The sequence below is a fragment of the Cervus canadensis genome, chromosome 6, assembly GCF_019320065.1.
Source record: "Cervus canadensis isolate Bull #8, Minnesota chromosome 6, ASM1932006v1, whole genome shotgun sequence".
In the NCBI taxonomy this organism is placed as follows: Eukaryota; Metazoa; Chordata; class Mammalia; order Artiodactyla; family Cervidae; genus Cervus; species Cervus canadensis.
This window is the reverse complement of record NC_057391.1, coordinates 79,980,743-79,996,727: the sequence shown is the minus strand read 5'-3', so window position 1 is coordinate 79,996,727 and position 15,985 is coordinate 79,980,743. Positions and strand designations below refer to the sequence as shown.

The window sequence follows — 15,985 nt, the reverse complement described above, 5'->3', positions numbered from 1 at the left end:
CCTGGGAGCCAATCAGAGGCCCACGCTAGAAAGAGGCGGAACCTGAGCAGCGTCTCTTGCGCCTCCACCGCCGCTGTCACCGCCGTTTGTCTCTCTACCCGGCTGAGGAGATGACCGTGGGGAGGTCTGCAGGAGCCTCCGGCGGCGCTCAGTGGAGCCATCAGGTGAGGGGAGAAAAAGGAGAGGGATCAGGTCTGCACCCCGGAAAGGAAACTCTGAGAGAGGGAGCTGTTTGAAACGTTGCCTTGGAGACAGACGACCGGGTCGTGTCACCGGGGCGTGGGATTCTAGCGTGTTTGCAGACGCGAAGGCGGGCTCTTAACTCCGGGACTTGAACCGCTTGCGCCTTGCGTCAGGTTCTTCATAGAATCGTAGCAGTGTGACCCTGTTTTCGCTTATCGTTTCAACCACCTCCAGGATTGTCGTTTCCATTTTGTATTATAGAAGAGAAAACAGGCACAGAGAGATTAAGAAATTTGCCTCCAAATTCAGAAGTGAAGTGAAAGTAGCTTAGTCGTGTCCGACTCTTTCCGACCCCATGGACTTTACAGTCCATGGAATTCTCCAGGCCAGAATACTGGAGTGGGTAGCCTGTCCCTTCTTCAGGAGATCTTCCCGACCCAGGAATTGAACCGGGGTCTCCTGCATTGCAGGCGGATTCTTTACCAACTGAGCTTTCAGGGAAGCCCTCCAGATTCAGAGACAGAAAGTAAAATGGTGGTCTCAGGGCTTGAGGAGTGGGGATGGGTTAGGGAAAATAGAAGTGACTGCTAAATGAAATGAAGTGTCTTGAGAGTTGATTGAAAATTGACTGTGGTGATGGTTGCACAACTGAATATACTGAAACCCACTGAATTGTACAGTGAGTTGTATGAATTGTATGGTATGTATGAATTATATCAATAAAGTCGTTTTTTAGAAAAGAATTTTCCTAAAGTTACACGCTTTTCAGTAGCAAAATGAGGGCTAGGGTACACATATCTTTGACTCAAAATCCAGTTCTTTTTCAGTATGAGAGCCAGATCTTTGAGTACCCAGTTCAGCCGTTACCAGGTGTCACTTGGAGACCAGAAACAGCCCTTCCCCCAACTACAGCCAGTCAACCTGTGCTGTCCCATCATGGCCCCAGCCTGCCTCTCTAAGGATTTCTCTGCTATTGTCCTCCAACCACACTGACCCTCTTTCTACCTCTCCAAGAGTCATTTGTTCCGGCCTCAGGTCCCTGCCTCAAGTCCTTTGCACTTGTTCTTTTTTTTGAACCCCAAACCCTCTTTGCCCACATCTTGGCAAGTATCACATTTTTCTTACCGATCAGGTGTCAACCTGAAAGTCCTCCACAGTGAGAAAGGGAATATCATCCCAGGACTGAGAAAGTACAACTCAGACTGTAATAGACCCAGATGAAGCCAGCAGCAAGATCAGTAGAAATCAGTATTTCTCACAGGGCCACGTTGTACCTGCAAAACAACTAATACCCCGTACTTCTAAATGATTATGCTTACTTACCAACTGCTTACCCAGCCCTACTTTGTTCTTTGCCACCTTTTGAATAAAAATGGCTCATTTACCCACTTACTAAACTGCCCTCTTCATGACAGCATCCATCCAGAGTTGATCCCTGCTTCTCCTAACCCTCCTCAGAATCATTCAGGACAAACCAACCCTAGAAAAAGCCCTCAACCCCCACCCCAACCAAGTTTCCTAATTTCCCAAAGTGTGTGCTAAGCCACTTCAGTCGTGTCCAACTCTTTATGATGCTATGGACTATAAGTCACAAGGCTGCTCTGTACATGGCATTCTCCAGGCAAGAATACTGGAGTGGGTTGCCATGCCCTCCTCCAGGGGATCTTCCCGACCCAGGGATCGAACCCATGTCTCTTATATCTCCAGCACTGGCAGGCTGATTCTTTCCCACTAGTGCCAACTGGGAAGGTCCTTCAGAAGGTATTCTGTAATAAGTTAATAAACCTAGTTCTGATTACAGGTGCATTCCTAGTGGTCTTTATCTGATGAACTTTTATCAACAGAGAAGCTTCCCATAGCCACTCCATCAGTCTATCACAGTTTTGTGGCTTTTATTGAATTAATACCATCTTACATTGTCTTTCTCCCTTCATTAGGATGTCAGCTTCATGAGAGTAGGGACCTTGTTTGTCCTGCTCTCAACCCAGTGCCCAATGCACATTCAGTTCAGCCGCTCAATCGTGTTCAACTCTTTGCAACCCCATGGACTGCAGCACGCCAGGCTTCCCTGCCCATCACCAACTCCCAGAGCCTACTCAAACTCATGTCCATCACACCAGTGATGCCATCCAACCATCTCATCCTCTGTCATCCCCTTCTCCTACCGCCTTCAATCTTTCCCAGCATTGCACATTCAGTTCAGTTCAATCGCTCAGTCATGTCCGACTCTTTGCGACCCCATGAATCGCAGCACACCAGGCCTCCCTGTCCATCACAAATTCCTGGAGTTTACTCAAACACACGTCCATTGAGTCGGTGATGCCATCCAACCATCATATCCTCTGTCATACCCTTCTCCTCCTGCTCCCGATCCCTCCCAGCATCAAGGTCTTTTCCAGTGAGTCAACTCTTCTCATGAGGTGGCCAAAGTACTGGAGTTTCAGCTTCAGCATCAGTCTTTCCAGTGAACACCCAGGACTGATCTCCTTTAGGATGGACTGGTTGGATCTCCTTGCAGTCCAAGGGACTCTCAAGAGTCTTCTCTAACACCACAGTTCAAAAGCATCAATTTTTCGGCGCTCAGCTTTCTTCATAGTCCAACTCTCACATCCATACATGACCACTGGAAAAACCATAGCCTTGAGTAGATGGACCTTTGTTGGCAAAGTAATATCTCTGCTTTTTAACATGCTGTCTAGGTTGGTCATAACTTTCCTTCCAAGGAATAAGCGTCTTTTAATTTCATGGCTGCAATCACCATCTGCAATGATTTTGGAGCCCCACCCCAAAAAAGTCTGACACTGTTTCCACTGTTTCCCCATCTATTTCCCATGAAGTGATGGGACCAGATGCCATGATCTTAGTTTTCTGAATGTTGAGCTTTAAGCCAACTTTTTCACTCTCCTCTTTCACTTTCATCAAGAGGCTTTTTAGTTCCTCTTCACTTTCTGCCATAAGGATGGTATCATCTGCATATCTGAGGTTATTGATATTTCTCCCGTCAGTCTTGATTCCAGCTTGTGCTTCATCCAGCCCAGCACTTCTCATGATGTACTCTGCATATAAGTTAAATAACCAGGGTGACAATATATAGCCTTGATGTACTCCTTTTCTTATTTGGAACCAGTCTGTTGTTCCATGTCCAGTTCTAACTGTTGCTTCCTGACCTGCATATAGGTGTCTCAAGAAGCAGGTCAGGTGGTCTGGTATTCCCATCTCTTTCAGAATTTTCCACAGTCTATTGTGATCCACACAGTCAAAGGCTTTGGCATAGTCAATAAAGCCAGAAATAGATGAGTTTTTCTGAACTCTCATGCTTTTCATGATCCAGTGGATGTTGGCAGTTTAATCTCTGGTTCCTCTGCCTTTTCTAAAACCAGCTGAACATCTGGGAAGTTCACGGTTCACATATTGCTGAGCCTGCTTGGAGAGATTTTTGAGCATTACTTTACTAGCACTGTAAGATGAGATACAATTGACTGGGGATAGTTTGAGTTTCTTTGGGCATTGCCTTTTCTTTAGGATTGGAATTGAAAAACTGACCTTTTCCAGTCCTGTGGCCAAGAGTCCGAAATGCAGTACTTGGATGCAATCTCAAAAATGACAGAATGATCTCTGTTCGTTTCCAAGGCAAACCATTCAATATCATGGTAATCCAAGCTTATGCCCCAATCAGTAACACTGAAGAAGCTGAAGTTGAACAGTTCTATGAAGACCTACAAGACCTTTTAGAACTAATACCCCAAAAAAAGATGTCCTTTTCATTATAGGGGACTGGAATGCAAAAGTAGGAAGTCAAGAAACACCTGGAGTAACAGGCAGATTTGGCCTTGGAGTACAGGATGAAGCAGGGCAAAGGCTAATAGAGTTTTGCCAAGAGAACACATTGGTCATAACAAACACCCTCTTCCAACAACACAAGAGAAGACTCTACACATGGACATCACCAGATAGTCAACACTGAAATCAGACTGATTATATTCTTTGCAACCAAAGATGGAGAAGCTCTATACAGTCAGCAAAAACAAGACTGGGAGCTGACTGTGGCTCAGATCATGAACTCCTTATTGCCAAATTCAGACTTAAATTGAAGAAAGTAGGGAAAACCACTAGACCATTCAGGTATGACCTAAATCAAATCCCTTATGACTATACAGTGGAAGTGAGAAATAGATTTAAGGGACTAGATCTGATAGAGTGCCTGATGAACTATGGATGGAGGTTCGTGATATTGTACAGGAGACAGGGATCAAGGCCATCCCCATGGAAAAGAAATGCAAAAAGGCAAAATGGTTGTCTGAGGAGACCTTACAAATAGCTGTGAAAAGAAGAGAAGTGAAAAGTAAAGGAGAAAAGGAAAGACATTCCCATTTGAATGCAGAGTTCCAAAGAATAGCAAGGAGAGATACGAAAGCCTTCCTCAGTGATCAATGCAAAGAAATAGAGGAAAACAACAGAATGGGAAAGACTAGAGATCTCTTCAAGAAAATTAGAGATACCAAGGGAACATTTCACACAAGGATGGGTTCGATAAAGGACAGAAATGGTATGGACCTAACAGAAGCAGAAGATATTAAGAAGAGGTGGCAAGAATACACAGAAGAACTGTACAAAAAAAGATCTTCACGACCCAGATAATCACGATGGTGTGATCACTCACCTAGAGCCAGACATCCTGGAATGTGAAGTCAAGGGGGCCTTAGAAAGCATCACTACGAACAAAGCTAGTGGAGGTGATGGAATTCCAACTGAGCTATTTCAAATCCTGAAAGATGATGCTGTGAAGGTGATGCACGCATTGCACATTAGACACCAGTACATATTTTCTGAATGAAAGGAGTGTTTAAACCCAGTTAGATTTCCCACTTTCTAGGACTCTTTCAGCTAAACCACACTGTCTCTCCTGTTAATTACTCATTCCTAGTAAGAGGGTAGGAATTAGCTAGCATATGAGAAAAGCAGAGGTGTAGACAGGGGAAGCAGGAAAAGGGAGATTGGCAACTAGTAGGTAAAACCCCCAAAGGGCAGGTCCCAGAGTGTGGCCAAAGTCACAGGTGGGATTCCTAGAGCGCAGGGGTGCATGGTGCAGGTAGGTACTCCACAAATGCTCACCACACTGCATGAACCAACTTCAGCTCTGATTCCCTTTCCTGCCCTCCAACCAAGCACAGCCTATATTCTGAGACATGAAATTTCTTTAAAGCAAGTAACACATGTTCCTTGGTCCCCTGCCCCAGTTCCTAATATATAGATTTATTTAACATGAAATTAATAGTTACATGTTGAAATCATAGTTTGACCCACAGTCTATTCTATTTTGTTTTAGATATTTTCCCCCAAATCCTCCTCAGACACAGACGCAGACGAAGAGCTGTACGGGGATGGGCTGGTTTTGCCCAGGGCCAGCAAACTCAGTGAGTTCCTCGGTCCAGAGGAGGAGACAGACTCTACTTCTGACTCAACTGGGAGCTTTTTCGAGACTCTGCAGGCACTGAGGCAGAAAGACAGGCGGTGCTGGTTGGAATCCCTTTATCCGTCTGACCCAGACAGTGATGAGAGCCTCTCTGAAGAGGATGAGGACCCGGAGCGTTTCCTCCAAGACAAAGGCAGGGGGAAGCCACAGGTGCAGTACCCCCCATCTTCGAGGTAAGGCAGCACGCAGATCTGGCCAAGCCATGTTGTGACTCTAGGCCTCATCTTCCTCCTGAGTAAAACAAAGACCTTCTGCAAGTGCCACGTGCCCAGGCTCCAGCTCAGCATCAGCCAAACATGTTCTGATTCCTACCCAGCAGTCCTTAAGCACGCTGGGTAACCCTTAGTCAACTGAAACTTTGGGATCGATTAAAGAGATGCCTTTCCCAAATATGCTACCTTCCTGAGAATGGCACCAAGGTCCATTTACCTTGCCAAGCCCTGCTCTATGTTGTCTACTTTATCTCTTGTAGTATTTCTTTTCTCCTTCCAATAATCCTGTAAGCAGATATCATTTTTGCCATTCTGCAGATGAGGAAATTGAGGTTCCAGGAGAACCTTGCTGGAGGTCACACAGCTGGTAATTGTTTGAAGCAAGTTTTGAACCTGGGCCTGACTCTAAAGCCCTCCTCCTCGTCACTGCCCTCTTCTCTCTACCGAATGAAAAGATTCGAGTGCAAAGTAGAAAACTCTTAGATCAATTCTAAGAGGAGACTTCCTTCTAGGGCTGCCGGGTTGGCCTGTGGGAAGGAGAGAGGCCAGGTTGAGAAAAAGGCATGCCTAGAGGCAGTCAGTAAGTCATGTGCCTGCAATACAGGAGACTTGGGTTCAATTCTTGGGTCAGGAAGATCCCCTGGAGAAGGAAATGGCAGCCCACTTCAGTATTCTTGCCTGGAGAATCCCTTGGACAGAGGAGCCTGGTGGGCTACAGTCCATAGGGTCGCAAGAGTCGGACATGACTTACCGACTAAAACCACCAGCCACCAAACCAGAGGCCTGTGGGGCTGTGACATGAGGCTGAGAAACTAGGTGTGACCTGATGGAAGGTGGGGGGGAGGTGGAGGACTCTGGAGGAGCCGGGCGTCCTGGCTGCCCTGTCCTCCACGCACACAGCTGCTCTGTCCCCCAGGTGTGGCTCCGTGAGGCGCTGCAGCTCCTGGGGCACCCTGCCCTCCCGTACTCCCAAGGCTCATCCGCAGCCACCGTCCGGTCTCAGGCCTCCCTCCCAGCACAGAAGCATCAGCTCCTGGGCGTCGTCCATCACCGTCCCTCAGCCATTCCGCATGACGCTGCGCGAGGCCAGGAAGAAGGCGCAGTGGCTGGCCTCCCCTGCCTCCTTTGAGCCCGAGAGGCGGCAGGCCGAGAAACAGGGCCAGGAGGAGGCCGAGTGCCACCGGCAGTTCCGGGCCCAGCCCGTGCCCGCCCACGTCTACCTGCCCCTCTATCAGGAGGTCATGGAGCGCAACGAGGCGCGCAGGCGGGCAGGGATCCAGAAGAGGAAGGAACTGCTCCTCTCTTCCTTGAAGCCCTTCAGCTTCCTAGAGAAGGAGGAGCAGAGAAAGCAAGCTGCTCTGCAGAGGCACCTGGCCGCCACTGCCGCTACAGCCAAAGTCCCCAAGCAGAAGGCCACAAGGAGGATCCCCAAGTCCATTCTGGAGCCAGCCCTCAGGGACAAACTCCAGGGTAAAGACATCCTTAACCTCCCAGCCCCCTCCTGCCCGGAGGTGCCGAGGGGGTGCTGTGGGGGAGTGAGTCGGGCTCAGGGGTCATCCTGGCTTGGAGATGGGCTGTTCGGGGGTAGACCCACCAGAGATCTTGTTCAGTGCAGGCCCAGGCCACGGGTAGGGTTGGGTTGGCCCGTCCAATGGCGGTGCCTGGGCGGCAGAGGGGTGGGAGGCCCGAGGTTCATCCCGATGACCTCATCTGTCTCGGTGAGTGAATGCCACCACCTCTGCGGCAGCACAGGTGCCGGAGCAGAGAACCACTGAGACGGCCGGGGACCAGCCTAGGCCAGTACCACCGCTAGCCAGCTGCCCCCAAGGAAAGGCCCCCTCCCACCTCCTGTGAGGTACATTTCAAGAAGCGAAGCTTCTTGACTCTGGCTTTATTCGCTCATTCAGGAACACGTGCCACACCCCAGGTGTGAAGAAACAGATGTGGAGTTTGTGGACAAGGGAGGGAGACAGACAAATCATGACAAATGTGACGAGTCACTTGCAGGGGATAAAGGGGAAAGCCTGGGGGAGCCTGTGGAACATGTAACAGAGTTCCTGACTGCGGTGAGGCGTGGGAACAGTGAGGGAAGGTCCCCAGAGGAGAGTGGGCGTGGGGGCTGACCCTGAAGGAGGAGCCGTGGGGAATTCGAAGAAAAGGAATGAAGAGTGTATCAGAAGAGACAGTAGCATTGAAGGTAAGAAAGCTGAGCACATTCAAGGCATGGAAAGGTAGAGGGGAAAGAGAAAGGAGAGAGGGGTGGGACAGACAGGCACAAGCCAGGCCTGGGGCCTTGTAGGCTGTGGGAGGGAGTTTGGCCTTCATCCCGAGGGCAGCAGGGAGACACTGAAGGGGTTGGGTTTTATTTTTCAGATTTTATTTACTTGGTGGTGCAGGGTCTTCGTGGCGGCATGTGGAATCTAGTTCCGTGACCTAGATCTGTATCTAGATTAAACCTGGGCCTCCTGCATTGGGAGCGTGGAGTCTTAGCCATTGGGGAAGTCCCCACTGAAGGGTTTTAGGGTGGCTCGTGGTCAGATACACAGTTCAGAAACCTCACTGCTCTGGGGATAATAAAGGGGGATGGGCGAGTCCAGAGGGACTGTGATCTACAGAAGCCTATTTCAGTGACTCAACTGAGAAATTATGAATAAGAGAGGACGGACAAGAGGCTGGCCCAGAGAGAGGTTAAAGAGGAGGAGATGGCAGAACCTGTGACTGATTGAAATGAGAAAGGAGGCAATAAGAGTGATGTGGGCTTGGGCAGTTGAGTGGACAGTGGGGCCTCTGCCCAAGAAGGGAGACCTGGGAGAGGAGCCGGGGTCTGGCCCATCCCTCCTGCTTCATCTCTGAAGAAGGCACTGTAGAAAGTGCTCAGTAAGTGTAAATGGCAGCTGCTTCTGCAGCCTGATCGGCACATAGCAGTAGTGTCCTAGTCAACATTCATTAGGGCACTGTCTAGAAAAAGAAAAAAAAGGAAGTTGTAGTGTTTGCCATTTTCATGGAATAATACTCCTATCCTGGCCAATTTCAAGCTTTCCACATGGTGCCAGCTGGCTTGCAAAATTCCTGGAAAGTTAATCATGGGTTCCAGCCTCGTTACACTCCATCACTGCGAGTGTTTAAGAGGGAAAGCTCTCCAAACTTTTTGATATGAAGCTTGGTCCCTTCTCACCCACTGCCACCCTGACTTCCCTTCCACAGAAGCTGAGCTCCTTAGGAAAATTCGCATCCATATGAGAGCCTTAGACACGCTCCAGAAGGCCTCATCCCCCATCGCCCCCTCCAGTAGCCAGGCTGACCGACAGCCTCGAACAGCCACACGGACCCGGGAGGAAAAGCTTGGGTTTCTGCACACTGACTTTGGATTCCAGCCTCGGGTGAATCCTGCCATCCCTAATTACGAAGAACTTTACAAGGCCTTCCAGAAGCAAGCTGCCAAGAGAAGAGACACCCGGGAGGCAACGCGCAACAAGCCCTTCTTGCTGAGAACTGCCAGCCGGTGTCACACTCGGAGGCCCTGTGATGTCGCTGCCTCTGAAGGTAGAAAGGTGAGAGCTCAGGCAGGAGGGACAGGGCTGAGGCCCATCACACAGGAGGGGCCAAGTGTCAATGGAAGGCACTTCTCACAACATTTTTCTTTAAAAAACAAAAAAACAAAAAACACTGGCTCAGCTGTAAGCAGATTCACAGATCCTAAACATTTAGGACCACAAGAATACTTCCCTTCCTTTCCTCTCGGTAGGGGGACTTTGCAGAAAGAAGTCCAAGCAAGTCTGGAAGCCAGGGAGTTGATATCCATTAGCCATGTCCCAGTACCAATTCCAAAGAACTCTTCTCCTCTAATTAAAAACTTTGGGATTAAATGAAGACTCTGACTAGTACTTCACCGCAGTTGAATCCTAGTGAAGACAGAAACTAATTGCACATGCTGTCCCACCAACATCAGCCTTTGTTTCTTCTAGGAATCTCCAGAGCCACCCGCCACACGCCTGTCGAGAAGTCGTTCTCTGAATGGCCTTGCTTCCCTCTCTGCCAACACCCTCCCCGTACATATCACAGATGCCACCAGGAAGCGGGAATCTGCGGTCCGGTGAGTGGTCAGGCTGCACGAGGCTCATGGTGCTCGGATCTTGGCCCAAATGCTGGAACGCACTCATCTGCTGAGCCTCCTCTCTTGTCATAAGAGAGACCGAGAAAGGGGTGGAAAGGGAGCCTCTGATCAGGACAGGAATTCATGCGACCCTCACACAGAGTGCTGCAGAATGCCTAGCCATCCCTCAGCCAGTGTCTTTGGGGGACTTACTTTGTGCTGGGCACAGTGATAAAGTTGGAGATACCTTATGGAACCTATAGTTTATTATCTAGTCTGAAATACAGAAGAGAAAAGCAGCAACTACTGTATCTCGTGAGTAGTATAATGATGGGGGAATATGGGGAATTGTAGGGGCACTGGGCAGCCTGGGTCTCTTGTAATAGATGTCTAAGGTGAAACCTGAAGAATGAGGAGTCAGCTAGATAAAGGCTGGAAAGAAAGAAGTTTCCAAACAGATGGAGATCCACTGAGGAAGCTGGAGGAAGCTACAGGAACAGGAATTCAGAGAAGCCTGAACCTGCCATAAAGAAGATGAGGCATCCATGGCGGAGATTTGAGATTTTCTGATTCATCTTGGGGAACTATTATAAATCAGTTGGGAAACAGGAGCCTCCTTATTTTTAACTCTTTAATTGACCTGACTGTCCTGGTGGTGTTTGTTCTCATCCAGCCAGTGCCCCAGCAGGAGTTCCTCCACCAGGCCTCTGAGCTGAAGACAGCAGGAGTGGTCAGTGTAACAGGTGGCTTAACCCTGGGAGGACTTGCATCTCAGTGCCTTCCTGTGGGGCTCACAGGAGTGCACAGAACGTACTTGGCTGCTGAAGACCCACAACAGGGATTTTAGAAATGTATTTAGAATCTAAAGGATACTCCCTTCTTCCTCAAATTTCATTCAGAGCTGCTAAATCAAGGCTCAGTGCCTCTATTCTGAGGTCTCACTACGATAGGTCTCATCAACCAGAGGGTGGCCCACCTGCAGAGGATGTCCATGTCTGCGTTCTGGCAATAGGGAGTGTGACATATTAGCAGGCTAAACTTTCCCACCCTCCTTCCTAGTATGTCTGAATATAAACATCCAACTGCAAGAGTCTGGACTTTTCTGGTAGAATTCTCCATAGTACCTTGTAGAGGATTTACACAAACTAAATGCTGCAAGTTGATCCCAAATTGTCTGTGCATTGAGGGAGACCCATTTCCAGGTTTCCATGGAAATGCAGATATGTATTCCCAAAGGACCATGAACTCAGGCACCTTCCAATCTACCATTTACAGCACAGTTGTCAAGGGCAGAGGCTTGGGAGTCAGACATCCTGGTTCTAACCTTGGCTTTCACTTGCATGCTGGGTAGCTTTGAGCAAGTAGCTTATCCTCCTTGAGGCCCAATCTTGTTGCCTATGAACAGGGAGACTTACTGTCCTTGCCTAACTTGGCAGCTGTTAGGATTACAAAAACTAACAGCTATAAAAGCACTTATTGGTGTCTGTTTGTACTTGGGTCAGTGTAGGTAGCTCAGCAAATGGTGCTTATTAGTATTACTGTTTCCAGATAGCAGGAAGCCTGAGTCTAAGAGTATTTTCTTTCATGTTTTCCAGTTCAATTGATGAACTTCTAGGGTAGAAACTCACTGTCCATGGTGCTGGAAAGGCTTCATCTGCCAGTGCATTTAACCACAGAATCGTATTCTTCCTGAAATCCCAGTGTGGTAGTCACCTGTTCATAGAAAAAACCAACTGACTTTCCAGAGAGGTTACTAAGGTTGCTTTAAATTATACCCAGGTTGGTCACCTGTATTTTTCTTGCCTCTTCCCTTTAGATGTTCACTTGAGAAAAAGGACAAAGCAGATGAAAGTACTCAGTGGTTGGAGATGCACAAAAAGAAGTGTCAGGCAATATCTAAATCTGTCACCTTGCGTGCAAAAGCCATGGATCCCCATAAGAGCCTGGAGGAGGTGTTCAAAGCAAAGCTCAAAGAGAATCGGTCAGTGTCCTCCATGTGTCAAAGGGATAACTATCTTGGGAGCCACTTGCCTTGAAAATGGGGTCATTACAGTAGGCTCCTGTAATCATAGTCAAGAATTTTGCCAGGCACAGTTAGGAATTTCCAATGTCTATGGGAGTTATTCCATTTAACTTGAATTAAAGGTATTCCAGATTGGAAAAACCTGGAACTCACTCTAAAAGTCTTGTTAATTTCAGGAACAATGACCGTAAAAGAGCAAAAGAGTATAAGAAAGAACTGGAGGAAATGAAGGAAAGAATACAAAGGCGGCCGTATCTCTTCGAACAGGTTACCAAGGTAAATCTAAAGTATCATTTATTTTCTCTTGGATGAGATGGCTCTTAGAAATTATGAAACAGTTTAATATCTGGGTATTAAACACTTCCCTTAGGCTCAGAAAGATTCTAAATTTGGCTCATTTTATTACTACTATCTTTCCCAAAGAAAGTAGTGCATTGGTGAACACTGTTTGGACTGATTTCATCCAAGACTGGATTCCAAAGGCATCTATAAAAGGATATTTCACTTCCTGGGGTTTTCACTATAGTCTAGTTTACAGTTTGAACCAAAATGGAGGTTAGATTCTAGACATACAATTGACAGTCTGGCTCTGTTAGAGTATCTCTAACTTGCTAACGTCACCTCTCCTCCTGTAGTGCTGGTGCCCCAGGCATCCCCAGTCTCTGGAGCTGTGGCACATTTATAGGTCTTCAGGGGTTGGGATGCTCGCAAGCACCCCACAAGGCCTCTTCCACGTTAAGTGGCTTTCCAACTGCAAGATCCTCTCTAAGATGTTCTCTAGACTTTTACGGAAGTTGGACTCAGTTGAGATTTCCCTAAGGAAGCTCTGGGGTTACTTGAACAGCCTTAGAAAGGCCACCATCCCAGACAGCTTTGAGCTGCATCAGGCCCTGTAGATCTCTCTCCTCTCCAGAGTTTCAAACAAAAGTTGGCATTCCATAATGACCTGGTTCCAAATGCTAGGCATTATCAGTACATTATTGAGGTATTTCCTGGGTCCAGTCCTCCCTAGCTTCCTGCATATTACACACACACACACACACACACATATTATCAGTACATTATTGAGGCATTTCCTAGGTCCAGTCCTCCCTAGCTTCCTGCATATTACACACCCTGCATATTACACACACACACACACACACACACTGGATTGTCTTGGATTTACTTAGCAACTTAGATTTCTAAGAAAAAATTTCTTATAATGACTTTTGCTCTTTATGTTAGCTTTTTCCTAGGAAGCTTACTCTCAGATCTCAAAAGATCTTTCACCACTCTGGGAAAAATATCACTTAAACAAATAAGCAAGAACTAACCCTTTTCTGGTCTATGTACAGACCATCCACCCTGTTACGAATGTTACTACTGCAGCTTATTTTCAGTCTGTTATATGTAAGTGTTCCTGATGATGGTTTCGTTGCTTTTGAATCTTAAATGTTTTTAGTCCATCTTTTTCATTGTTGTCTCACTTGGTCTTCCAAAAATCTGAATCCTTGGCCAGGCAAAGATGTGGTTCCCAAAACAGCAATTGGCATCTCCTGAGAGAATTAGAAATACAGAATTGCAGGCCCCATCTGAGAACTACCAAATGAGTATCTGCATTGTAATCCGATCTTCAGGTAGTTCCTATGTACTTTGAAGCTTGAAAACGAGGCTCTAAGTAATTTTCATACAAATCTGTGTACAGCATTAATGGTGGGGTGGTGGGGTGGGAAAGAAGTATTAAAGCATACAGATTAAACAGGCAATTTAAAATTAATCTGGTAATTCAGCTATAGCAGATTCATTTCTATTCCACAGGACCTTGCCAGGAAGGAAGCAGAACAGCGGTATCGAGACACCCTGAAGCAGGCTGGGCTGGATGAAGACTTTGTGAGGAACAAGGGTCAGGGCAGCCGGGCTCTACAGTGGAAGGAGCAGTGGGAAGTCGGTGATTGTCCCAGGTGATTGGGGTCATCCTGCAGCTCTCAAACTGCATCTCTAGCAGTGCCGCTGGGAGGGAGCTTTAGAACATTCACTCATATTCTGAGTCACAATCCTATACTTACAGTATACTAAACCAGGGATCTCCAAGTAACACATTTAAATTTGGTGTGTAGTGCAGTTGTGAATAAAATATAACCATTGTATATTAGGTCTAGATTCCTTCAATATGAAACAGATCATTTTTCCAATTTCAGTCCAATGCCTTCACTTTTGAAGAAAAATCATGTACTTTTACTTCCTATTAAATGTTAAGTTACACTCTTTGACAAGTGAAGGTAGAAACCTTTATTGAGCCCAATAAAAGCTGTAAAAGCTTGATCAAAGCCTTTCTTTTCCCTTCAGCATGGTCACCATGGCTTGTTCAAATCTAGCATTTTTAAAAAGTAACTCATTAGCACCATCTCCTCCATTGATATCATCTAAGTCAAAGGGAAAAAAGTACAGTATTTCCATTACTCTCAAATTTTGTTTCGTTAAGTCCTAGCAGCCCTTACCCTAATTCCTATCTCAGTTTTCCCCCTAGAAATTTGCCTTTCTACCCCATACAGAATAATGATAATCTTGAAACCATGCTTATGCCTTACATGATGGTTCCTTTAAAACTTAAAATTGTATAATGCTTTAATTTATTCTGCAGCACTCATGAAACTACAAAAGTTGGCATCAGGAATCCACAGCAGGATTTAGAAGAATCTCTGGAAAGATTTCAAGTCCCATGAAAGAACTGGATGAGCTGTCTTACGAATTACCAGATAATCTCAGAACACTTGCTTAATAAGGATACTTACAATACTGCTTTTGAATAGTATTCAAGCAGCAAACTTGGGGTTGAGTCAAGGCGGGCAAAACTTGGATTTTGAGTCATGGTTACTTCTGGAGAATGGGGGAAAGAAAAGTAGATAACAGAGAATAATCCAAGTTAAATCAAAGTGAGAAGTTCAAGATGGAGAGATCAGAGCTGATTAATGGTTCTTTGTGCCTCACACTTAAGTATATGTACAGAAAAAAAGGTGTAAACCTTCCTGGTCAGGAAACAAATGGGTCATATGGGCTAGCTGTAAGATAGCAGGAGATAAAAAAGAGACTGGAAAATATTGTCCTGCTGGACTATGGGCCTAGAATTGCCAGATAAACCACATTTTCAACAGAAACCAGAAATTTGCATGTTGGCAACTAATTTAAAAATTACTGGGAATCCCCTGGTGGTCCAGTGGTTAAGACTCTGCTTTCACTGCCAAGGTGCAGGTTCATTCCCTAGTCAGGGAATTAAGATCCCACAAGCTGCATGGCCCGCCCCCCTCCTTCCAAAAAAATTATTTGGAAATAATGTGTGGGCAAAATGATTCACATTTGTGTATCAGAATTAGCCCATGGGGGATGACACCTTTGCGACCCAAAATACAGGGTTTCTCAGTCTCAACACTATTGACATTTTGGGCCAGATGACACTTTTGGGTGAGGGAGCTATACACTGTAGAATGTTTAGCAGCACCCCTGGCCTGTACTCACTAGATGCCAATAGCATCCCTCTCCCCAGTTCTGACAACCAAAAATGTCTCCAGATATTGCGAAAAGTCCCCTGGGTAGCAAAATGTCCTTGGTTGAAGATCATTGTTCTAGTATAAAAATAAGTGTAAGTTCTAGTATAAAACTGGCATTTTTAAAATACAAGTATGAACTCAGGGTAATTATGCATGTCATTAACAAACTAAGAACTATCAATGTAATTACTTTATTTAAAACAGCAGTTAATTCTTTGCTGTATCTTCTCAGAATGTGCCACTGTGTGCATGTATGTACTGTGTCAGCATGAGGTTCATTTTAATAAATTTGAAACTTCTTCTGACAGCCATGACGTCCTACTAGTAGGTGACCTTTGGATGCTTTTCTTCTCAGCAATAATAATTAGATATTCTCTCTCAGGATGAGAGATCTATCATCCTATAAAGAGAGAGATTTATCATCCTATAAAGACAGGATGATAGCAAGAATGCCTGCTCTAACAGGAGAACTTT

General features: G+C 46.3%; 1 protein-coding gene across 1 annotated transcript; it reads left to right on the top strand.

Moving 5' to 3' along the window:
* The first annotated feature begins 36 nt into the window (after positions 1–36).
* Positions 37–15,822, top strand: FAM161B (FAM161 centrosomal protein B). Its single transcript, XM_043472515.1, has 9 exons — positions 37–164; positions 5,510–5,829; positions 6,785–7,338; positions 9,073–9,419; positions 9,834–9,961; positions 11,778–11,942; positions 12,161–12,260; positions 13,785–13,927; positions 14,608–15,822. Exons 1-9 carry the CDS (start codon positions 111–113, stop codon positions 14,687–14,689), a joined length of 1,893 nt encoding a protein of 630 aa, XP_043328450.1. The 5' UTR covers positions 37–110; the 3' UTR covers positions 14,690–15,822.
* The last annotated feature ends 163 nt before the right edge of the window (positions 15,823–15,985 follow it).

Excerpts from the sequence above, each read along its gene's own strand:
- FAM161B (XM_043472515.1), top strand. The coding sequence starts at position 111 with ATGACCGTGGGGAGGTCTGCAGGAGCCTCCGGCGGCGCTCAGTGGAGC. Across the intron at positions 165-5,509 it reads GCGCTCAGTGGAGCCATCAG|ATATTTTCCCCCAAATCCTC; the intron begins GTGAGGGGAGAA and ends ATTTTGTTTTAG. Across the intron at positions 5,830-6,784 it reads CAGTACCCCCCATCTTCGAG|GTGTGGCTCCGTGAGGCGCT; the intron begins GTAAGGCAGCAC and ends TCTGTCCCCCAG.